At 36.4% G+C, this 26364-nt stretch overlaps 1 protein-coding gene across 2 annotated transcripts in view; it reads left to right on the forward strand.

The window, feature by feature from the left end:
• LOC150104821 (glutamate receptor 1-like) overlaps positions 1–26364 on the forward strand; it is a 301010-nt gene that overhangs the window by 114577 nt on the left and 160069 nt on the right. For both annotated transcript variants that reach the window (XM_090395997.1, XM_090395998.1), the window contains exons 6-7: positions 14199–14390; positions 20626–20733. In XM_090395997.1, coding sequence (XP_090252123.1) covers positions 14199–14390; positions 20626–20733 — 300 coding nt within the window. The remainder of the gene's footprint in view (positions 1–14198; positions 14391–20625; positions 20734–26364) is intronic.

Genomic DNA, 26364 nt, shown 5'->3' on the forward strand with positions numbered 1-26364 from the left:
GCAGATGATGCAAAGTTGGGACGAACCATGAAGAGTAGAGAAGATGTTGTGGTCTTACAAAATGATTTGAATAAATTGAGTGATTGGGCACAGGAATGGGGATTGATTTCAATGTTGCAAAATGTAACGTTTTAAAATTTGGAAAACGAAAATGGGATGCAGAATTTATGCTTGGTGAGGGTATATTGTTGGAGGTGGTGGATAAGGATCTGAAATTTAGGGGACACATAGCCAAAATTGTGAAGACAACACAAAGGCTTCTGCGAATGATGTGGAGGACACCGACTTGTGGAAGTAGGGAGATTCTTGTTCCATTGTATATGGTTTGATTAGGCCACACATGGACATGGACTATTGTGCCCAGATTTGGTCACCTGGTCTTCAGAAGGATGAAGAGATGTTGGAGAGGGTTCAGAGATGACTGACTAAGGTAATTTCTAACCTCTGGAATGTCGAGTATGAGGAAAGATTGAGAAAATGCAACTTGCAGAGTCTGGTGTACAGGAGGAAGAGGGGAGATATGATAGAGACTTACAAGTTATTAAAGGATTGTTATGGGATCAATGCTGGAGAGTTTCTACAGAAAATAGTGGGAGAGCAAGAGAGAACCAGAGGTTATCCCTGGAAACTGTATAAAAAAGGTGTGAGTAGGTAAGTGAGAAGCGGGTTTTTTTCATGGATAGTTGCGAAAATGATTGGAGAGTGTGGTGTCTGCAGAGAATTTGAGTGTGTTTAAAGCATGGTATGATGAGCTATGTGTTTGATAAAAACGACCTCCTAGATGAGTCTTTGACTCCATGGGGGTCTTGGGTAATAATAATAATAATAATAAAAGTTAGGGAGCTAACTAGCAAATCTTGGAAAAGGTAGCCAGTGGAAACATCTTAATGGAGAAAGAAAAAATAAGGGATAGATGGGTAGAGTATTCAAAGGAGCTCTACTATCATGATAGAATAGATAAGCCATTGCAAGAAAATTTGGAGGGCCTACTATTCTTACCTGGGAAGTAACAAATGCCATTAGGAAATTGAAACCAGGAAAAGCTCCAGGAACAGATGGAATTATGGCAGAATATCTAAAGGCTTTAAATGATAAGGCTATAAGATCACTGAGTGACATATATAACAAAATATACGAAACTGGGCATCTGCCAAAAGATTTTAAGCACTCGACATTCCTACCAATATAGACTATTCATATTTGGTCTTTATATACTGTAATAAACACAAAAACGTATTCTGATTATAAGACCATAGGTTTAATACTCATATGTACAAGAATGCCGACTAGTTTCACTAGCATACTGTCTAGCTTTGTCAAGACTAAAAAGGGTGAAAAAATAATAAATGCAAAAAAAAACGAAAGAATACAGAACCGTTTATAACGGTTAGGCAACCAAATTTGACAGCTTGCGTGACAATGTGTGCATGTAGCGAGATGCTTCAGTCATTATTCTGAATACGTGTTACATTGTTTTTAGCATATTGTAGTTCCGCTATACTTAATGAATTAATCTGATTTTTCTCTGTATCTTTCAGTACTGCTCTTTGATTTCTGTTCATGTTATTTACTTTTTGTAGGACCACTGCTGCTTCTTTGAATATTCGGCATCTGTAATCATCCTCTATATATGGCATTGAGCTGTTTTCCCAATCTATTGCGTGGTTAGAAGTTGAGAAGTAATGTCCTAAACCTGAGGTATCCATTCTGTTGTGATTTACATCTCCAATGTGTTCTTTCTGTCTAATTTCCAGGCTTCTTGAAGTTTGGCCTATGTAGGAAAGTCCATAATTGCATGGTAGCATGGTATTCTATAAACACGTGCATATTTGAAAAATGAAACGCTGTCTTTAGGGGATCTTAAAAATTGTCTAATGGTTGTAGTCAGTTTAAACACAATTCTGATGTTGTAAGGCCTCAAAATTCTAGCTATTTTAGTGGAGAGTGAACCAACATAGGGGATGACTACAGATGAAACGTTACTGAGTAGCTATCCTTTGTTGTTGAAGGTTATTTTTATAAAGCAATTTGTTGATTATGTTTGGAGAATAACCATTTTGAGATGTAGATTTTGACATTTGAGAAAGTTCTGTACGCACATCCTTCATCTGTGACTATGTTTTGGGCTGTATTTCGTAACATATGGATGATGCTGTATTTTTGTGTATGATGATGATTGGAAGCAAAATGCAGATACTGTCCAGTATCTGTTGGTTTTTTTATATATTATTATGATTATTATTATTATTCATGGAGTCAAAAGACTCATCGTGGGAGGTCCTTCCTAAGAACATAAAGTCTGTCAAGATTCATTGAGGGGAGATCCCCCCTTAAGAAACACAAAGTCTATCAAGCCACTCCTTAAACTCATTGACCGTTCTCGCTCTCACCACTCCATCAGGACTTGTCATCACTCCTTCCCGCTGTTCAACCAAGTGAAAGAACTCCCCAGTGTCAACCCTGTAACCACCTCTCAACACTTTAAAAGTCTCAATCATATCACCTCTCCTTCTTCTATCCACCAAACTCTGCAGTCCACATTCCCTCAGACTATCCTCATAACTATCCTTGTACAGTCCTGAAACCATCTTTGTCATCCGTCTTTGTATCCTTTCCACAATTAATTTATCCCCTTCAAATCCTGGGGACCAAATCTGAGAACAATAGTCTAAGTGTGGTCTGATCAGAGACTTATACAACGTAATGATAACCCTTTTATCTCTGCAGGTCCTTCTCATAATTGCAGCAATCCTCTGTGTTACCTTCACTACCTTTGCAATATGTCCCCTAAACTTCAGGTTTCTATCAATCATCAACCCCAGATCTCTTGTCTCCCCTACTTCCTCCAGTATAACTCCTCCCATTGAGTATGCAGCATCCCATCGATGTTTCCCAAAGCTCAAGACCTTACATTTTGCTGCATTAAACTGAAACCCCCATTCATTTGCCCATCTATCTAGCTTATTCAAATCCTTTGCAAGGCTACCACATCTGTACTATTACTAATAATCCTTCCCAGCTTCGCATCATCCGCAAACAACTGAATATCCCCTTGCAATGGCATTGATATAAAGATTAAACAATATAGGTTCCTAGTACTGAGCTCTGTGGGACCCCATTTGTAACCCTCTGCCTCCTTGAAACTGCTCCACCATACACAACTCTCTGATACCTATCAGACAGCCAATCCTGAATCCAGTTGACCAGTCTGACATCCAGACCCATGTGCTGCAACTTAAATATCAGCTTCTCATGTGGCACCCTCTCAAATGCCTTTGCTAAGTCTAAGAAAATTGCAGTATATGCCTTTCCCTCATCTAATATTCTTGTAACTTTATTATAAAAGGCTAGCATATTGCTAAAACAAGAGCACCCTTTCACAAATCCATGTTGACTCTCACAGATAACATTATCCTCATCTGCCCAATGCTGTATATGGTCCCTCACTTCCAGTCTGTAACCACTTTTATGCAATGGCACTATCTTACCTTCCTTCCGTTCCATGTGCACCTTTCTAGCAGCCAGACTTTCATTGAAAAGCCAGGTTAAAGGCACTGTCAGTTCCCTAGCACATTCTCTCAAAACTCGTGGTGAAGTGCCATCCAGTCACAAAGCTTTACTGACATCCAGAGTACTCAGTTTCTGAAACACACTCTCCTCCTGTACCTCTAAACCTCGAACCAGCCCTATCCCTCTAGCATTAAAACTGACTCCAATAAAGTGTTCATTGAACAATTCCACTATGTCCTCTGCATCAGTTGGGAATTGATCTGCATCTATTCCCATTTTTATCCCACAATATCATTCTTCCACAGTCATTTCTCCTCCTACTGGACACATAGCTAAAAAATTCCCTAGGATTTTCTTTGGATCTTAGGGCCAATCTCCTCTCATATTCCAGTTTCACTTTCCTTACCACTGTTGTGTCGGAAAAAGTGCTGATTCACTTTTGATGAGTCATCCTTTTTCCGACCCTACATAAGGTAACGTCAAAAGAAATGGATAAGGACATGCTTATGCCTCCAGATGAAAGATGTGCCTCTTGATGATTTAGAACATGTATATAATCAGTTTTGTAGATATTTAATAATGTTAGAGAAGCCCATAACTCGAACAGAGATTGTTGGTAGATTATTTAAGATAGGAAATCTATATAAAAATGATGAAAAGATGTATATAAGTTGATACAAGTATTAGGCCATGTCAAAGACAGTTCGGAGCCGTGGTAACCAATCGGTCGCCGCTGTGTGCATGACGACACCACCAAGAGATGGCACTGACTTGAGCTATATAGGTTTCGGCACTGAATTCAATCGTCCTCTTATTCGTCTGTTCCTGGTTTCCTGAGCGGAGAGCTGAGTAGCTGTGAAGCTTGCCGCTGTGTGCAGCAAGAATTTCCCCTTGCTGTACGTGCCGCGTGGATCGTAGTTACAACAAAAAAAAAAATGCAGCCAGAATTCCAGGAGAAGAGCCACTGGTGGAACAATGCCAGTGTATAAGTCAGTGAAAGAGTGTTCCTTTTGAGTAGAATAAAGGATAGTGCAGATGCCACTGAGACATATACGGTGAGGAGATCAGAAAATCTAGCTAAGCAAGTCCCAATAACTACCAGATAAAGCAAGAATGGTAAGCTGAAACCTTTTGTATTAAACCAGAGAGGAATAAGAAACTGAATGTTAAGGAAATAGCCAACTTCCATGTTGTGTTTAAAGAACTGTCTTCCTTTGGACATTTTGTCTACACGTGAGGAATAAGCGGTATCCTAAACTTGAGCTGAGCTGGAAACCGAGGCTTCGGACTGTTTATATTGGAGAAAAATTTAATGTTATTATATTAAGTTTAATTTTGAATGCCAACTGAAATTTTTTTGAGGGGGGGGATAAAGCTTGAACATAAGAAGGAATGTTATCTCATGTAAAATTTGCCAGACGGAACACGTCTGATATAATCCATACCGGAATTGTAGAATAAGCCTGTATATATGTGTATTTTCTATATATGATAACTGAGTAACTTAGTAGAAATTAACAGAGTCTGAACGTAGAAATATAAAGAAGAGTGTGATTTTGACGATATAATATTTTAGAGTAGAACTTTTTTTGGATGTGTTAATTTAAGAAGGTGGGGAAGTTCAGACTCTTTAGGATTGAAAATTTGACTAAAGTGTATCTCTATGTTTTGCCAAAATAAATGTATTTCTTATGTTTAAACCAAATGATTCTGTCATGTTTCTGAGGATTGAATTACCGCTTGCAAAATCACGAACCGTGCATAAGAGGGGAATCCATTAGCAACTAAAGAAACGGGACCACGACTGCAAACCTCTTGATCCCTGCATTTCCTTTCAGTAATTTAAGATTGTATATCAGAATTCAGTTGCCGGCTGGCGCAGTCATAAAATAATTACAAATTTGTCAGCAACAGAATAGCTGATAAACAAGATAATAAAATAAGATAAGATAAACAAGATAAAATATAAAAGAAAAGATATACAAAATTTAGACTAGACTGGAACCAAAAAGATATAACACCACACTAGTCACTCTTCTGGCCTGTGTCTTATATTCTTCATGCATCTTTTCTTCACCTGTCTCCTTATATCTCTTCCATAGCCTCTTTTTCGCATGCAGTTCCTGTTTAACATTGTTTGTCATCCACTTTACTCCAAATTGTGTCCTCTTCTTCACTTGTGGTATACAACCTACCATTGCTGCTAACAAATATTCTTTCACAATTTCCCATGCACTAATGATATCCCGCCCTTCCAATTCCTCCCTCCATGAAACTTCCCGAAGTTGACGTCTAAGACTATTATAATCACCTGCTTTATAATTCCACATAAGTTCCCGTCTCTTTGATACTCCTGCATGTATTCATTTTCCAAGTCAAAACCATATGGTCACTCTCTCCAGCTGGTGGGAGAGATGTCATCTCAGTTATTATCAACTCTTCTGATGCTATAACCAAATCCAAAACTCTTGAACCTCTTGTTCCCTCTGTTACATGTTGCCTAAGACATTTGTTCCTCAAGAATTCTAGAAATTCCATTCCCCTATTGCTACATGCATCTTCCTCTCTCCAATTTATACTACTGCAGTTAAAATCTCCCATTACAATCATTCTTCTTGCACTTGCCAAACTTAACTGTCTAAATATCGCCTGGTCCCCATCCTCTGTGCTCCTGGGTCTGTAGCAACACCCCACTAAATATCCTGTCTTGCCTACCTCTACCTCACACCATATGCTCTCAAAATCATTTGTCTCACTTCCTTCCAAAGCCTCCACTCTTAGAGGACATAGGTCGTCACTAATCATGAGCAGTACCCCTCCACCACCACGCTTTCCCCTCCTATCCTGACGAAAAATGCTGCACCCAGCGACTTCTATTCCTGTTATTATATCCCCTTCTGTCAACCACGTCTCAGTGATCCCAATAACTTTTGGCCAGGCTGATGCTATCTGCGTATATAATAAGTTTAATATTATCATTCTCTTGTCTTTTGACCAGTATATCTAAAAAAGGTAGTTGTTGATTGTTTTCCAATTCCAAAGTAAATTTGATTTTGTTGTGAAACAAGTCGATCTTATTTAAGAACACATATAAGCTTTCTATTTTTTCTTTCCAAATGATAAAAACTTATCTCCACCAGACTGATGGTCTTGGAACAGTGTTGGCTAGAATTTCATTTTCTAATTTCTCCATGAACAAATCTGCACATGGTAGTGACAGGGGGGGACTGCCCATGGCTAGACCTTCTAATTGTTGATAAACGATGTTGTTGACTTTAAAGAAATTGGACTTCAGGCAGTGATTGAAAAGTTGTGTGATATCCCTAGGAAAGAGATCTTTTATAATGTTTATGACCTCCTCAACTGGAACGTTTGTAAATAAGGAGACCACATCCAGACTGGCCATTATGTCTTTTTTTGATAGCTCAACATTCTTGAGTTTCTCAACAAAGTGTTGAGAGTTCCTTAAATAAGACTCTGTCTGATTTTTCCTTTTAGTAGGTTGGCAAGGTGTTTGGCTAATAGATATGTGGGAGAGAATCTGCCATCAATGATTGGATGAAGTGGAACTTCTTCTTTATGCACTTTGGGTGACCATAAAGGCGAGGAGTTATAGGATGTGAATATTTAAGTTTTCTTTTTAACTCTTCAAACCAACTATTCATATTATGAATCAGAAGGTTTGTCTCATTATGGTTAGTCATAGTTGGATCTTTGTTAAGTATTTTGTATATGGAACGGTCCAATAGTAAATATGAATAGTTGGTCTGAAGAGTTAAAAAGAAAACTTAAATCTTCATTTAAGTTTTGAAGTATTTTTTTATATTTCTGCTATACTTAATTTTTCATTAAGTATAGCAGAACTACAGTACGCTAAAAACTATGTAACACATATTCACAATAATGACTGAAGCATCTCACTACATGCACACTTTGTCATGCGAGCTATCAAATTTGGTTGCCTAACCGTTATAAACTGTTCTGTAGTCTTTCGTTTTTTTGCATTTATTATTTTTTCACCTTTTTTAGTCTTGACAAAGCTAGACAGTATGCTAGTGAAATTAGTCGGTGTTCTTGTACATGTGTGTATTAAACCGATGGTCTTATAATCAGAATAAGAAGTTTTTGTGTTTATTTCTACCAATACCTAAAAAAGCAAAGACAATCAAATGTCAAGAGTACAGAACAATCTGTCTGATCAGTCAGATAGAACAGTTGTTATATATCATCCTAGAAAGAAAGAAATATAAAATCAAATTGGAAATTAATGAAACACAATCTGGTTTTCAGGAAAATAAAGGTACTAGAGAAGGACTATTATAGAAAGATATCTGGAGAAGTAAAAAGAAGAGAAGTAGAAGTAGAAGTAGAAAGAAGTCTACTTATGTTTTATTGACTACCCAAAGGCCTTTGACAATAAGTCCTTTGTGTAGTCAAACAATCTTCCTGTCTGCCCTTCTTGGTCACATACTAATCAATGCATCAAAAAATTAGGAGTAGATGATAAGGATACCATATTACTAATAAATCTATATTGGGAGCAAACTCAATAAAATTTTCTGCTATACTTAATTTTTCATGCCTCAATAAAAATATCAGGAGAAACCTCAGAGGAATTCCCTTTAAAGAAGGGATGTCACACAAGGCTGTGTTCTTTCTCCTATACTCTTTAACTTCTACACTGAAAATATCTTCCAGCAATTAGCAGAATTTAAAGGAGTCAGCATAGGAAGCAGAAATATAAACAACTTAAGATATGCAGACAATATAGTACTGCTGGCTGACAATAAAAAAAAATCTTCAGAACCTACTAGAAGAGATTCTGAAACTAAGTGAAAAATATGGATAATTTCAACTTATAAAAACCAAAACCATACTGGTAACAAGAGAAAAAAAGAGAAAATACCAAATATAAATATTACGATCAAAGGAAATACTTTAGATCAAGTAGAGTTATATATATATTTGGGTCAACTAATTACAGAGAATGGAAAGTGTGATAAGGAAATATTAAGAAGGATAGAAATTTCTAGATCCAACCTTCATTAGCATTGAAAACATTCTGACCTCAAGAGAAATTCACACAAAATCAAGAATTAGTTGTCCAAATGCTATGTATTGTTAGCACTACTATATGGATCAGAAACCTGGACAATATCAAAATATTGTGAAAATAAACTGAAAGCCTTTGAAATGTGGATCCTCAGAAGAATCCTTAGAGTCCCATGGACTGCCAAAAAAACTAATTTAGAGATATTAGAGATGATTAGAGAAGACGGGACTCTGTTGAGAACCATTAAGAAAAGGAAAAACCACCTACCTTGGTCACATACTAAGGCATGAATCCCTACAAAAAGCACTTTTAGAAGGAATGATACAAGGAGGAAGACAAAGAACAGATTGTATGGGAAATATTAAGGACTGGACATTTTTGTCTTATGAAGAATGTAAAAGAGAAGCACAAAACCATACATGGTGGAAGCTCATGGTAGTCAACATCCTGGAAGGAGATGACACCTGACAAGACAAGATTTGTTCAGATTAGGAGAATTCTTCATAGCCATGGCTGATTCAAAAAATAATCTTTCAGATCTGTAACAACTTCTAAAAAGCACATTAATTTCTTTCATCTAATCCTGTGTGAAGGGGATGTCCAAAGCATGTTCTGCCAGTCCTGACTTGCCATAACAATGGTAGCAAATGTATCTTTTATGTTCTTCCAGGCAGATGTTAAACAATCTTCCTGTCTGCCCATAGTAGGCCAAGTCACAGTCACACAGAACTTCATGCACTCGAGAGTGTGCTAGAGGGTGAAGTTTATCCTTTGGCGAGTAGGTCAGAGTTGCTAATTTAACATGAGGTTTGAATGTGGTATGAAGGCTATGTTTCATTAGTACTTTGGCTATCTTTTCTAATGTACTACCTCTGACATAAGGAATAGAAATGGTAATGTGTTCCTGTGTATTTAGAGGAGGGAAAAGTAATGGGGTATGTAGTATTTTATCTAATTTTGTAGGAATTGTACTTTCTTGGCCAAGGCTACAATTCCTACAAAATAGAGAACTGTCAACACCTAAGCTTATCTGCTAGATCCTATCAACTTAATGTATTGGGCAAGTACAGTTTTTTTTGTGTGGCAAGTAGAATTTTGAGATTTGTCGAGACCTGTAAATCGCTAATAATTAATATCAATGCTTATCTTTTTTCTCAGACTGCACAATGCAGGAGATTGAAGTGTTTGTCCTTTGCCAGTAGAGCACTTGATTTTGCTTAATGATTAAATAAAAAAAACGTTTTACAACTATCTCTAATCCAGAGTATTTCAAAAATATGGTGGTACACCATTTTTCTACTTCTATATAGGAAATATATAACTTCTGCATTAATTTAACCTTAATATCTTCCTGTGTCTAGCTCCCACTAAGGAGACCTCAATAAAGATCAAAACCAGTCTTAAATCATGACCCTTCTCATAATGCATAGCAATATACATGTCTGAAAGGAAGTGTGTTTTGCATTATGGGATACGGGCAATTGATGCGAATTCAACAGCCTCTATATACAAGTAGCCTAGTCATGAAGATACTTTATGCAAACTCTGTTTGCTTACACTTGGATCACTTGGTATAGTATTTCTTGGCTATTATATTTTGCCAGAAGCATCTGGAACAGGGGGGAAAGAGTTTTTGCTTTTGCCAAATTATCCTAACAGAAGATAACATAGTTCTTGGGATAGGAAGCAGTATACCATTTTCAGGGAGATTAGAGAGAGAGAGTGAGAGAGAGAGAGAGAGAGAGAGAGACAACAGGATGAGGGGTGGGAGAAAGCATTACTGATGGATTAACAGCAAACAGATGTGTTGCAGCAAAAAAAAAAAAAAAAAAGGAGTTAAGCATAGGTCAGAGAAGCAGAAAGTATTCCATTTGAAACTGCCTGGTGAGAGATAGACCAATAAGACAAAATACATAGTTTATTGTTGCTATAGGCCAGAAGACACACACAAAAAAAAGAAGGCCGATGGTATGCATTAGAAAATAAGCTCAGTGAGCATATTTTCAGAAAGAAATTATTATGGGAGACTTCAAATATCAAGACATGGGTTGAAAAGAGAAATGGATACATGGGTCTTAGGAAATAGAATTTATATGTGTATCGAGAGATAATTACCTGAGATGGCTGTGAGATGACAGTGCTGGTTTTTGGTAATTGCATTGGAAGTTTTGTCTGTAAGCAAAGTTAGTCACATTGCTACCTATTGAAGAGAGAGAGAGAATGATAATGTAATTATATTATATGATATTATAGAGCTGATATTTATGGCTAACTTAGGAGACTGTTCCTAAGTTAGTGCAAGTCCATGTAGTGCAAGAATTTGCATATCTAGTCAGGAGGATAAATCAGATGGGAATTAAATGGAGGAGCAGCATCATTTAGCATAAGCTGCAAAATAAGCATAAGTTAAAAAGAGAATTTAAAAAGAAAAGTGATCAAAAATCCCTTGAGTAGTGCAAAGCACAGACAAGAAGGTTAACTAAAGTAAAAGGAAAAATGACAATGAAGGGATAACTTTAATGGATGACGATGGTAAGGTGATGACAGAAGCAGATGAAGTTCAGCAGATGAAGAATGTGACAAGAGTGGCTGATGAGGAAAAGGCATATACTACCTGGTTTTTTTTGCCACATGATAAGTTGATATTTAAGTGGGAATGTATGGACTAGATATCAGGTTAATGAATTGGAGTTAAAATTGGAAACCTGATAGATATCAGAGAGTTGTGTTTGTGTTCAGCAAAGCAGTACCAAAGGAAATTAATGTCACAAATGAGGTTCCACCGTGATCACTACTGGGACTTTTACTTTTTAGCTTTTATGTCCATGATGTTGTCACTGGATTGCAGAGATATGTTCGGTTATTTGCATATGATGTAAAGCTTGTTATGCCACTATTAGTAATAGTACCATTGTGGTAACCCATCAGGAGGATTTGAATAAATGGGATAGATGAGCAGATGAATGCAAGATATCAGTTCGATACAACTAAATGTAAGGTTTTGAAATTTGGGATCCACTGATGAAAAGATGAATACTCTGTAGGTGGAACTGTACTAGAGAAAGTGGAGGAAGCAAGGAATCTTGGAGTGATAGTTGATGAAAATTGAAGTTTAGGAGACATATTAACGAAGATGGTGAACGTACAATGTTAGTTATGAACATAGACTGAGGACATGGAAACCACAGTGTTCCTTTAATAGTAGATTGACATGACAGAATCATTTAAACTGTTGAGAAGTATTTACATGATTGACACTAGAGAGATGTTGTTTCCTATAGTAAAATGAGGGGTCATTCCTGGAATTTGTGAAAGGGTGAGTAGGAGGGTGAGAAGCACTTTTTTCCCTAGAGGATGTTTGGACCATGGAATTCATTGCCTGATGGGGTGTAAATGTGCAGATGGTGAATAGGTTTAAGGATTGGCATGATAAACTTTGTGTTACCTAAGATGGGTCTCCTGAGTTCTGTGACTCCATGGAGGTCTTGAATGGTAATAATAAGAATATTATTATTCTTTTATTCTGCCGGTCTGGTTGGCCGAGTGGTTAGCTTATCCGCTTTCCAGCCAAAAGGCTGCAGGTTTGAATCCTACCGTGGGCATGGATGTTGGTGGAGAGTTGTAGAGTAGGTGCCCTTCCTAGATGAGTCTTTGGACTCCCTGGAGATGTTACGTAATAATAATAATAATATCATTATTATTATTATTATTATTACCCCAAGACATCATGGAATCAAAGACTCATCTGGGAGGTCCTTTTATCACACACACACACAGCTCATCATAGCGTGCCTTGAACACATTCAAACTCCTTGCAGACACCAAACTCTCAGGCAAGGCATTCCAATCATTCTCAACTCTGCACGAAAAAACCTCCCCCCCTCACTCCCATACTCACACCCTCTTTATACAGTTTCCAGGGATGACCTCTGGTTCTCCCCTGATCTCCCACTATTTTCTGTAGAACTTCTCCAGCATTGATCCCATAACAACCCTTTAATAATTTGTAAGTCTCTATCATATCTCCCCCTCTTCCTCCTGTCCACCAGACTCTGCAAGGCAAATCTTCTCAATCTTTCCTCATACTCGACATTCCAGGGTTCAGAAACTACTTTAGTGAGTTGCCTCTGAACCCTCTCCAACATCACTTCATCCTCCTGAAAACCAGGTGACCAAATCTGGCACAATAGTCCATGTGTGGCCTAATCAAAGCCTTATACAATGGAACAAGAATCTCCCTACGTCCACAAGTTGGTGTCCTCCGCATCATTCCCAGAAGCCTTTGTTTGTCTTCACAATTTTGGCTATGTGTCTCCCTAAATTTTAGATCCTTATCCACTATCACCCCCCCTAGATCTCTTATTTCTTCCACCTCCAACAATATATCCTCACCAAGCATAAATTCTGCATCCCATTTTCGTTTTCCAAATTTTAAAACCTTACATTTTGCAACATTGAACTCACATCCCCATTTCTGTGCCCAATCACTCAATTTATTCAAGTCTTCTTGTAAGGCCACAACATCTTCACTACTCTTTATGGTTCTTCCCAACATTGCATCATCTGCAAACAACTGAATATCTCCATCCAAATCTTCACCTATATCATTAATATACAAGTTAAACAGCAATGGACCTAAAACAGACCCCTGAGGCACTCCACTAGTGACTTTCCTTTTCCTGGATATCGCCTCCCCCCATATAAAACTTGTTGATACCTATCAGATATCCAGTCTCCAATCCTATGCACTAATCTAATATCCAACCCCATCCTCCTCTAGTTTGACTATCAATTTATCATGAGGTACTCTATCAAAAGCCTTTGCGAAATCTAAGTATATTACTGTGTATCCTTCTCCTCTGTCCAAGGAAGCAGTCACTTTATTGTAATAAGTAAGCAGATTACTAAAACATGACCTCCCTTTTGCAAATCCATGCTGTCCATCAAAGATAATACCATTGTTGTCAACCCAACTCTGGATCCTAGTTCTCACAAGCTTCTCCAACAACTTAACCACAACACCTGACACACAGATAGGCCTTTAGTTTGATGCTTGAGTTCGATAACCTCCTTTATGAAGTGACACAATCTTGCCCTACTTCCACTCCTTAGGGACTTGACCGAGTGCAAGACTCATATTAAAAAAATATGTCAAGACAGGTGTCAACTCCCTGGCACATTCCTTCAGAATACGTGGTGATATATTATCTAGTCCCACAGCCTTATTAACATCTAGTTTACTCAACTCCCCATACACCTCTTACTCACAGTCAGTCTCTCCTCCCCATCATCAACTACTCTCAATCTCTCTATGAAGTCACATTCACAAGATTGAAAGATCTTTATGAATTGCTCATTAAGTATCTCCACCACACATTATTATTTTGTTCTTTATCAAAAATACCCCTTGAGAGGTGATTGTTATTCCTAATTTTGAGTTTGTAGGTTTGTTTCACTTAATCTCTTGGATAGCTATAATATTTGTATTAAAGTAAAGAAATTCTGTTATATTTGCCTATTGCACTGTATTAAAAGATTGTTTTTAATTTTGTGAAATGACTGACATTTACTTTTTATGTTCACATAAATATAAATGTTGATAAATATCCAACTAAACTGGATTTTTTATTTATAGATAAATGCCATTCTGAGTTATGATGGTGCCCATTTAATTGCAGAAGGACTACACCGTCTTTTGAGAGAAATGCCGCACCTTTTTCAGTTTAATTACATCCAGAATATCAGAGAAAATAATGAATCACCCAGTTGTCAAGAATCGAAACATAATGTGGAGTATGGACATTATATTGCTCAATATATAAAAAAGGTACAATTTATGTTAGTAATCCAGGTATACACTTTCTGTGTCTACCTTGGGAGTGAGCGAAGATCTGTGGAAATATCAGTGCATTTTGCTCAACCAATTTACTTCATTGGTTCTCTATGTTTTCTTTATTAAAAAATTATGGTATTTTTTAGTAATCAATTTATATGTGTTCATCATAGGATAAAATACTGTCCACTTGCCGCCTATGATATCTCTTACTGGTAATGTATTCCATTTACCAGCCACGCTTTATACAAAACACCTATCTTCAGAATCTTACTTACCACATCCAGTTTTCAGGGATAGCCTTTCATTTTTGCTCCTTTTTGAAAATTCTTTGAAAAAATCTCTCCGATATCTATCCAATATGCCTCTCTCAATAATTTATGCCTCAGTCAGTCATAAATAGGATAAAATCCTGTTTTACCAGGCTCTGTAATTAAGATAGGAGATGCACCCTTTCTAAGATTTCCATATTACTATAGAAATAAGATGACCAAATCTGTGCACAGACTCAGCCAGCCAGGCTGGCAGCAGCTTGGTTAGCTGAGTAGTTAGCATGACTGCTCTCCAACCAACAGGTCACTGGTTCAAATTCTGCCATGGGCATGGATGTTTGTTATTGTCTTTAGGTGGGAGATTAATTTTAATTTTGCTCGGTGTGAGACCACCACCCTGCTTATCGGAGGGCTGAAGTAGTTTGAAAAAGTTCCATGTTTGGTCTCTAGAGCTGGGTTTCCAGACTATATAAAAATATAAAAAATACATAAAATTGACAAAAGTGAAAGAAAGAAATCCTTAGTCTATTCTTAGGTTTAGGAATATCCTCATATATTCCTAAAGCATTTAGCCAAACCTCTGCAGTGCAGTTGGAATAATTATCAGACACGTTCTTTGATTAGAAAAGACCAGAATTTATTCTTGTCATGATAAGAGGAATCTTAATGTAGACTTTTTTTTTTTTTTAAAAAAAAAAATTGAAGGTGAGTTAGCTAATTTAATATGGAGGTATTCATGTTTTTTCTCTTGGAAACTCAGGTTTTTTCATCCTGCAAAACAGGAAAATCTGCCAGACAACACATGCAATTAACAGACAAAAATACCATGTATTTTTGTTTGTTAATTGTCTCGGTGATAGATGGTATAATGCAGATGGTAGATTGTGCAGTATTAATGAGTCCTTGGACTCCATGGAGGTGTCATGTAATAATAATAGTTATGTAGAGCAGTGGCTCTCAAGTGACCCATTTTTCACTGTTAGTATATCTTGTAATCCAGGATAATCATAATAAAAACAAAAAAGCTGTTTAAATATAATAGAAATGACACATAGTTTATATTTAATTTAAATTAAATTTAAACAGAATGATTACATATAGATTTTATGTAATAAACAATTTTAACTATTGTTCGACATTGAAATAAAAGTGTTTTTAATCATCTTCAAAATTCTAATTTAATCCTTTTTACTATAGCTCTCGAAATTCAGGGAATTAATGGGAAGTCACAAAACTTGCAAAACCTTTTTTTTTTTTTTTTAAAAAAATACAAAGTGAACTCAGAATTTATTTTCTTTTTCATGTGAAAATAATATTATTGCTTATCACTTACCTAGTAGGAAGACTGAAATTGTTTTTCTAAGACTAGTTGCTTGATCCTGGGAACTTGAGGATATTACACATCAAAGATTGTCTTCCACATTCACTGTGGGACATGCTCCCTGTGAGTCAGGGGCACAAAGCAGTGGTCAATATTATTGTTTATTTTCAAGCACAACAACTTCCACATATATTTAATATTTCATTCACTTATTTCAATACAATATAGCATTAAAAACACTTGTCATTATTAATATACTAAGTTATAGTATAATACCCAGCCATTAACATCATCTTACCATAATCATTCTTTCTTCCTTCTGCTTTCCATGTATTCAAAGAATCCTCTCTAGGATTTTTCTTGACCACATTGGCTAATTTTTGTCATACTGCATTTTTGTTGTCCCTGATCTTCCTTGCCTGCTCTATGTATTCTTCATGAAACTGATTATTATCAGTATTTAACTTTTCTTCTTTTAGAGTGCATCTCTTTATTCAACTCTTTTACACCTATTTGATTAGCTTTTGACTTTGGAAGACAAACTATCTAATGGAAGACACACACAAGGACGAATTCTTGCATCTGAGGATGTGATTATGTGAATATCATCAGAGGATGTGATTATCAATTGGATATTCTATCTTCTTCTAGGTGATGAGAATAATTATGGCATAATTGCTTAAATGGTGAAGAGCCATATGAAGACTTCCATGAGGAATGGATATATGTGGAACTACAAGGCCGATGATTATGAGTAAAATGAGTAAAAAAAAAAAATTACTAAATGCTGCTTAGTCAGTGTCCAAGCAGCATTTATCTTCCTTCCACTTCAATTCCTCATTCCATACTATAGCTCTAAGCTGTCTCCTAAGCTTTTCATAATTATCAGCCTTGTAATTCCACATATATTCATTCCTCATGGAAGTCTTCATATGGCTCTTCACCATTCAAGCAATTATGCCATGATTATTCTCATCACCTAGAAGAAGATACAATATCCCAATTGATATTCACATCCTCTGATGATATTCACATAATCACATCTTCAGATGCAAGAATTCGTCCTTGTGTGTATCCCATTAGATACTGCCTAAAATAGTTATTTCTCAAGAACTCAAAAAATTCATTTTCCTTATTCCTAGGTGACATCTCATCATCACTATCATGAATTTCCTGATATATACACTCAGGGGGTGTATAGTATAGTATAATTATGATAGTACTACATGAAAAACTTTCACCATTACTAACTTCTGGTCAACAATTTACCTCCAAATTAATCTGTTATCTGTTAAGAAAGACTCCAACGTTTTCATATCTTATATTTCTGACTTTTAAAGCATTTTTTACTCTCTCAATCCATATGTATCTTGGTCTTCTTCTGGGTCTTTTTCCTGCTAACTTGGAAAAGAACACTTATTTTGCTAATCTTTCCTCTCCCATTCCTGGTTGCTGAATGTCAAGTTCTTTCCTAATTTCTTTATTTTTAATGTGATACTGTCATTGATGCCATCTATTGACTCCACTAATCTTTCTCAGAATTCTCATAACAGAGGTCTCCAGTCTTTGATCAAGTGTTTATTTTTCCCAACCTAGCTCTCAGATCCATAAGTTAAAATTGGTTTGAACATAGTCTTGTATACAACTAGTTTAGCATTTTAACTAATCTCTCTCATAGCAGTTTTACTAATTCTGCTATTTTCAAATTTAATTTGCCATCTTCACTAAAAATTGTATCTAAATAGCTGAAATATTTTACTTGTTCCATAGGTTCTCCATTCAGGCTGTAGTTGATGCATTCAATGTTTCTGCCTATTTTCAGTCTTTGTCTTTTTAATGATGACTTTCATATCAAAGTTATTCAATGTTGTCAGGGAATGCTGCAGACTTATCCTGGATTTATTGTGGAGTATAACATTATCTACATAAAATGAAGAGCTGAGATTATTATTATTATTCCTGACACCTCCAAGGAGTCCGAAGACTCATCGCAGGAGGACATCTACAACTGTCTCAACCACTACACTGAACCTCTACTACGAGTCCTCTCCATCAACGCCATCTACCGCCCACCTCCACCACCACTACAACTAGTATTCTATGTCTGTAAATTGCGTGTGTTCTGAAGGGCCGATTTGTCTGTATGCGGGATGAAAAACCCGAGTTGCTGGGAGAAAAAACCCTGCTACCTCTGTATGAGATCGGCTAACTCACCTTCGATTGAAAATCGTCCAGATAAAGATTCCTCCCGTCGCGACGAGAATCAAACTTAGGCCTATTCCAATCGAAGGGCGCAATGTACTGTCGTTCTTCCAATTGCGCTACGGAGGAGATTAACATATCCAATTTTGATATTAGGAATGTGATTCATATAGATGATGAATAACAGTGAAGATAATGTACACCCTTGTCGCACAGCTGACTAACATCAAACCATCTTCCTGTACCTCCTTCAGTTCTAACTGCTGATTTACAAATAGAGACTATGTATTGTTTGATATAATGTTCCATTTACACCATATAACTGTAGCATTTTGAACAGCTTTCCTCTTGGCACCTTGTCATATGCCTTTTCCAGATCTACAAAACTTAAATATAGATTCTTGTTATAATTTATATGGTTTCTCAACTATTTGTCCTAAAGTGAAAATCTGATCCTGATGTCCTCTGTTTGGCCTCCTCCACAATTTTTCTTATCTATTTCTCAAGAATAATTGCATGAATCTTACTAGGAATGCTCATTTCCAAAATTCGTCTGTAATTTTCACATTCAGCTGTATCCCCTTTTTTTTATATTTGTATTCCATTTGATTTTTGTGCATGCTATTATGACCTTCTTACCACTATTTTGTGTTTGGTCAATTCAAGCTACAAATTACATGAAAAAAAAAGTAACTAGCAACTTACAAAACTCTGAAACACTATGCAGTTAGGCCAAATGATCAGAAATAAATGAAATTTTGAAGAAATATAAACAATATCACCACCAATTATTATGCAAATGAACATTTATGAGAGCTTTCATATCTAAGTTGGTGTCAATGATGTCCTTTGATTGAAAAGAGTTGGGCTTGAATCCCACCTAATATGCAACGGACCATTATAAAAGCTTTTAAGCGATGGTGAATTAGCTGGTCTCATATGAAAGCAGCAGAGTTTCTCTTCCTAGAAACTTATTTTTCATTTCAATATAGGCATGCTTTTCTAGAAGAACATATGCAATTTACAGACATAGCAGATACTACAGACAGGATTAACTACTCTGTCATAAGCAGTAATCAGGTTTCTGAGATGAAGTTACTTGGCCGTGACAGTTCAGTGACTCTAACACATAAGATGGATAATGATTTCACACTCATTAATGAACTTCACCTCATATTGCCCCTAACCTAACTGCTCCTCTGATTTAAAAATTTAAATCTTCCTCCAGGAACTCGCTTTGCCATCACTGATTTCACCTCTTCAGACTTTCCATTATCAGCAAACAACTCAATGACTTATTTGAAATGACATGCAATATCATTAACAAATAGGTTAAACAACACTGGCCTAAGAACAGCTTCTCATTGCCTTATTACTGTCCTTCTTTAACTTGCTGTTTTTCCATATGCAAAGTGGCAGCATCTATCAGACAGCCAGTCCATGTCAATCACGCTGAACTTGTAACATGCAATGAGACAGTCTGCTGCCTATGCAAAGTCCAAAAATATCATTCTGTATGAGTTCCCTCCCTCTCTTCTACAGTCTCCCTTTTCTGTATTATTAGAAACTGTCCTTGGCTTCACTCTTATGTAGTGGCATATTTAGCCTTCCTTTCTCTCCTTTGGAATCATTATTTGAACAAGATTCATTAAACACTCAGGTTAAGGGCACAGTCAACTCCTTGGCACATTCTCATTCTCTGAGAAAAACATTGCATATATTATTCAGTCCAATATCACTATTACCACTGAGAATATGCAATACTTGATATACAGTCAGTGTTTATTTGCTTCTAATATTTCATTCTCCTCTAAATTTTGCAGAGCATTACTGTAATAGATATGAAATACTTTTAAATAATTCTTTTGTATCTTTGCAAGTGGTGAGAAGTTTGTCACGATCAGTGTAAATATGCCATAATCATTTCTTTTATACACCTAGTGGAAGAATGCCTTAGATTTCCTTTGGCCTGTTGGCCAATTTCTTCTTATGCTGTGCTTTTTTCTTTGGTTACTATGCTTGACACTAATCTAGCCTACATCTTATATTTCTTATAGATCTTGTCTTCACCCATTATTTTATATTTGCTCTGTGATAACTTATTTTTCTGAAGCATCTCATTATTATCTCTACATAGATATCAGAACTTTTCTGCTCATATGGTGGAGATTAGTCATGACATAAGAAAGAGACTTAAAGGGTAGGGGAAGAACAAGTGATCATTCCTGGAAGTTGTATAATGGTAAGAGAGTGAGCTAAAAATAAACTTTTTGATTGGAGAGTGGTGGATGAATTACAAGAAAATGTTATTGGTGAGGTCTGTTTAAGGCATGATAGTGATAGTTTGAGGACTTCATATAATGAATCATGAACCACACTGAAGATCTTACAATCATCATGCAACAAATTAATTTAAATTTTTGGTGTTTTACAGATACACATTCCTATGGGTCTTACAGGAAATATCCAGTTTGATGACAGTGGTCATAGAAAAGCATATACTATAGACGTCATAGAAACAAAGCCTTTGGGCTATTCTAAGGTAAAAAAAAATCTGTTGCCATATTAAAACATTTTAAGATATTCACTTTGCTACACTTAACTTGACTTAGTAAATTGAATTTAAAATTTTTATGGATTTCAGATCATAATTTGTCCTCAGTTTATTTAAATAAATTAATGCAGCTTATTTAAACTGACATCATTATAAGATCCTACAGAGCAAAGAAGCAATAGGAGAAGTAAAACATTCAATCATAATTTTCCTTTAATTGTAAGTATTTTGTTAAAGTTCTGAATGAAACTAAAATTAAATTATTTCACGTTTCCTACAGACTTAACATGGGCTTGTATTTTTGAATCAATTATTGATATATCAGATATGCTAAATTGTTGTAATGTACTAAAATATTACTAAACAGGACTTTTTCATTGGATTATGTTATAATGTAAAGTATTGTAAAGTGCTTAAATGCTTAACCCTTACTCTCTTGTGTAAGTACTTATAAATTGCTGGGAGAAACGGATAATCCGATTAAATAAAAGTGGCCAGAATAGAAACACGTGCAACAAAGAGTACAGGCGCACCCTTTTCGTAAGCAAGTAGTTCCCCCCCCCCCCCCCCCATACACACTCATACATTCCGTAGATCACACTAGAATTCCATGTGTGGCGCTGAGTTATGGGTAACGTAGAGGTGAACGTGTGGCATGCAATTTAAAACATCATGCAGTGCCAGAAAAAAGCCTCTTACTCTTTGGCTTGTGCTCTCTTTTTGCTCGGGATCTCATGCCTTCCTGCAGTTATGCTGTTGTGTGTGGAACCTCCTCGTGGCAACTCTTAGTTCCCCGTTTTCGACGCAGATTCGAGACAATGACTGAGGAACTATGCTGTGAAATTCCCGAAAGTTTACCGGTCGGCAATCAGCTCAGCAGAAGATAGTCACTGATGCTTACGGAAATATCATTGCGATGTTAAGCCAGTTCACCAGAGAACAACGTCTACCTAATTTAGGCGGCAGAGATAAGTACAGCTCGAAATCTTGAAGAATGCCTCAAAAAAATAGCAGAATGAACTTGGAGTCGAAAGTTATTGTCCAGACAAGATATGTGATGTGGCCAAACAATTCCCCAGCAGTTGGTAATGTACAGTCTATGTTGTTTTTTTTGTAAATGTGTAATAAGAAGAATGTCTGTAACTTTAGGAAGGACTCTAGAGATTGTTTCTTTTAATGGTAGAGTAATTATGAGAACTTTGTGAATGAATTAGTGCGAGAGCACGTGGAGCCTAGAGATTGTTTCTTTTAATGATAAAGAAATCTTGAGAATTTTGTAAATGAAATAGTGTGAGAGCAAGTGGAGTTATCTTAGTTATTAAATTAACAAATGTCCTTAGTATTGGAGAATGAGTTGGATCTATCAAGTAGAATTTGTTAACTATGTATGAAGTTCTTTGTTGTGCATACTATGATAGAGATAGAGAATTGAATAATTAATACTCATTCCTTAGAAATAACAGATTACTTAATTCTGTGTAGAACCATAATGTGTAAGATGTTTCAACTGAATTAAATGCTTTGCTTTTTAAGTTTAACTGATGACTTGCCTGATTTTCTTCTCTGTTGCACTTGCTCATAAAATACGGACCACGGCGGGAGATTAATTTATGGTGAGGCTACGACCGCAAACGTAACCTATAGTAATATAAGATTGTAAGCTAAACTGTTTCTGGTTCCTTGATTCTACATTCTTTGTTAATCTAGGATTTAGGGTGGCGCAGTGGAAAAAAATAAATTTTCCCTGAATCTGAAAAGGGAATTAGAACCAGTGTTGAGACAAAGGAATTGGTATTGGCCATTAGAATTCCCTTTGTTCCCCAAACCACTAGCATCGTTCTTATAGTTAAAGATCGGCCCAGTGAGAATGTTGATACTTATAGCATAAATTAAGTGTTAGAGATAAGTACAATAAGTATAATTAAGAGAGTAGATAATAAAAGATAATAAGAAATATACAAAGAGATCAAAAATTTTACAATTTGATATATATGTCTTAAGATTTTGTTGATTACTCCAACATTATTATTATTATTATTCAGGCCTCCATGGAGTCAAAAGACTTATCGTGAGAGGTCCTTCCTAAGAAACACAAAGTCCATCAACACTCATCGAGGGGGAGGTCCCCCCCCACCTAAGAAACACAAAGTCCATCATACCACTCCTTGAACTCACTGACCATTCTTGCTCTCTCCACTCTATCAGGCAATGCATTCCATGGTTCAACCACCCTCCATACAAAGAAACCACTCCTCATCCTCTTGCTCACAGTTTCCTTTTGTAACTTTCAGGGATGGCCCCTTGTCATCACTCCTTCCCGCTGTTCAACCAAGCGAAAGAACCTAGATTAAAGCAACATTGTAAAATGGCACCAAAACCTCACAAGAACAATACAGAGTAACAAGAAGAATACCATTGAAATTGCAAACATGGTGGTTAGCTTCAATAAAAACAATCATGCCATTTCAAAAAGTAATGAAGAAATTAAGTATGAATTAACTTCAGAAGTATCTTAACTAAAACCAACCATCAGACAGATGATGAGGGAATTAAAACAAGTTGAAAAGCGATTAGAGAGACATTAGAAGGATATGAATGGTGAGCAGAAAAAGGAGAGACAAAAAGAGAAACAAAAAAGGAGAAAGTACAGAATGAGATAAGATATTTCATAATAGAAATCAGGTAGGTAAAATCCAACATAATTGAAAAGCAGAAAAGAAAAGTAAAACAGATGGTAGTACTGGTAGGAACAAATGATTTATCTGCTAATAAATACAGCATGAGAGAAGATATGAAAGGACTACCGGACAAAGCTATAGTGAGAAAGTAACATTAGTTACTTTCTCACTATGGTCAGAATATTACCTAGATATGATAACATGCAATTAAGAAGAAGGGCTATGAACAAATGATTCAATGCATAGACTGTGTAGAAAGAATAGTTGTGAGTTTTTGGATGTGGAGTGAATTTGTATCAGGAGTCTCGAAAAATTATTTATTGGTATGAGACCTAATGAGAATCAGGGAAACAAGATTGTGATAGGAGGAATAGTGCAAATCTGTGTGTAAGAGCAAAGTTATACAACTATATCAACTTTTCCAAAATCTTTATCACCACTCCGGTGATACTGATAGGTCTCCTCGTCTCTTCCTTCCCCAAAGATTGCAACTCTCAGCTGTTCAAGCAAAATGTGAACAGACTCCTCCTTTATTCTCTTCCTCTTGTCCACACATGGCACCACTGTGCTATAGGTCTTGTGGTCTCATGTGTGGATCAGATATAAAAAAAAAGGTCAGTAGTTAGATGCATCAGTCTTTGCACTCTTTTATTATCCATGCCGATATCATATCAGTCGCTATTGTCGAAATCATATTCAGTTTGTGCAACAGCTCTAGTACTTCCTCCTCGTACACCTGTGTTTCTTCTGCCAGTGTCGAAGTAGCATTGAGTTCAATGTTGCATATACTAGGTTGATAGCTTTTAGCAAAATAGGCACTCATTAGCTGAACAATCTCTTCTATATTGATGAGAGTTATTCTTTCACATTTGTTATTTTTTCTTTTTCTTGTAACATAATGACAGAATTCTTTTGGATTTTCATTAGCTTGCAGAGCCAGTTTCTTTTCATAGTACTATTTAGCTTTCTGTACAATAGTTGAAACCCTTCTGGCATGTGCCTTATAATTTCCATAGTGGTCATCACTTATGCACATGGTATTCTTTTCACATCATCTTTTTCTTAAGAATTTCTTGTTTAACAAAATTGCACATCCATTTCATTTCCATAATGTTTATTCTTCAAATCTAGGAATACATTCCAACATTGAATCATTGAGATATTTTTTAAATATTTCCCATGCACTGCCAATATCATTGCTATCTAGCAACTGATGCAATGGGGTCAAACTTAGTATTCTCCTCAGTTGGCCTTAAATTCCTGTTTTGAAGTTCAGCATGTAACCTTTTTTAAATGGAATACCCATACACTTAGCTACTTCCCATTTAAAAATGGGAAGTAGCTAAGTAAAATATGTAACTGTTCTGCTTCCAGTTAATGAATAGTAATCCTACTGTCCTGACAATATCAGACACTGCAATCATGTTTGATATTTTTTGACCTTGAGTTTCATATGTCACATACTGCTTAAGGAAGTTGTCAGAAGAGGAAATCACTAGTGGTGTGCCTCAGGGATCTGTTTTAGTGCCATTGGTGTTTAACCTGTATGTTAATGATATTGGCAAAGATTTGGATGGGAATATTAATTTGTTTGCAGATGATGCAAAGTTGGGATGAACTATGAAGCGAGCGCAGAGAAGATGTTGTGACGTTACAAGAACACCTGAATAAATTGAGTGAATGGGCGCTGGAATGGGGATACGAGTTCGATATTGCAAAATGTAAAGATTTAAAATTTGGGAAACAAAGATAGGATATAAAATTTATGCTTGGTGGGGATATATATTGTTGGAGGGGTGGAGGAAATAAGAGATCTTGGGATGATAGTGGGTAAGGATTTGAAATGTAGAGGACACATTGCCAAAGTTGTGAGGACAACACAAAGAATTCTGGGAATGATGCTGAGGACACTGGCTTGTAGAAGTAAGGATTTTCTTATTCCATCGTATAAGGATTTGATTAGGCCACACATGGACTATTGTGCCCAAATTTGGTCACCTGGTTTTCAGAAGGATGAAAAGATGTCGGAGAGGGTTCAGAGGCGACTGATTAAGGTAGTTTCTAACCAGTGGAATGTTGAGTATGAGGAAAGATTGAGAAGATGCAACTCGCAGAGTCTGGTGGACAGAAGGAAGAGGGGGGGGAGATATGATAGCGACCTACAAGTTATTAAAGGGTTGTTATAGGATCAATGCTGGAGAGGTTATACAGAAAATAGTGGGAGATCAGAGGAGAACTGTAAACTGTATAAAGAGGGTATGAATAGGTAAGTGAGAAGGGTTTTTTTTCGTGCAGAGTTGTGAATGATTGGGATGCTTTGCCTGAGAGTGTGGTGTCTGCATAGAATTTGAAGTACGGTATGATGAGCTGTATGTGTGACAAAAGGACCTCATAGATGAGTCTTTGACTCCATGGGGTCTTGGGATAATAATAATAATAATAATAATTAAATTCAACTTCATCCTTTTCATGAGATTTCACTGCTACCAAATGAATGAATGTTCGGATGATTAAAGTCACCCATGATGATTATTCATTTAGTACCCATTAGATTTATTTGCCAGTGCATTTCATTGCTACTAGCAGCTGATTCATTAGGTCTGTAGCTACATCCCACCATGTATTTGATCTTGTTAGACTGCACCGCACACCAAATAGCTCCAAACTCACTGCTACATGGAAAATGGTTACTAATATTGTAATTGTAGCTATCTACTCTAACTAGACACAAATCATCTGATATCATTAGCAGCACTTCATCTCCTATCCTGCCTGTGAAAATTATAAGACACAGTCCAGAAGTGTTACAATTATTGTATGGAAAGATAAGTGTGACTATGAAAAGAAATGCAATGAAGAAATGAATGCGAAAGAATAACTCTTGTCAATGTGGATAGTGTGCAAGTGGCAGATGCTCATTAGATTGTTCAACTAATAAGTG

Source organism: Typopeltis vanoorti, chromosome 7 (genome assembly GCF_054136105.1).
Source record: "Typopeltis vanoorti isolate ZY-2024b chromosome 7, IOZ_Tvanoo_1.0, whole genome shotgun sequence".
In the NCBI taxonomy this organism is placed as follows: domain Eukaryota; kingdom Metazoa; phylum Arthropoda; class Arachnida; order Uropygi; family Thelyphonidae; genus Typopeltis; species Typopeltis vanoorti.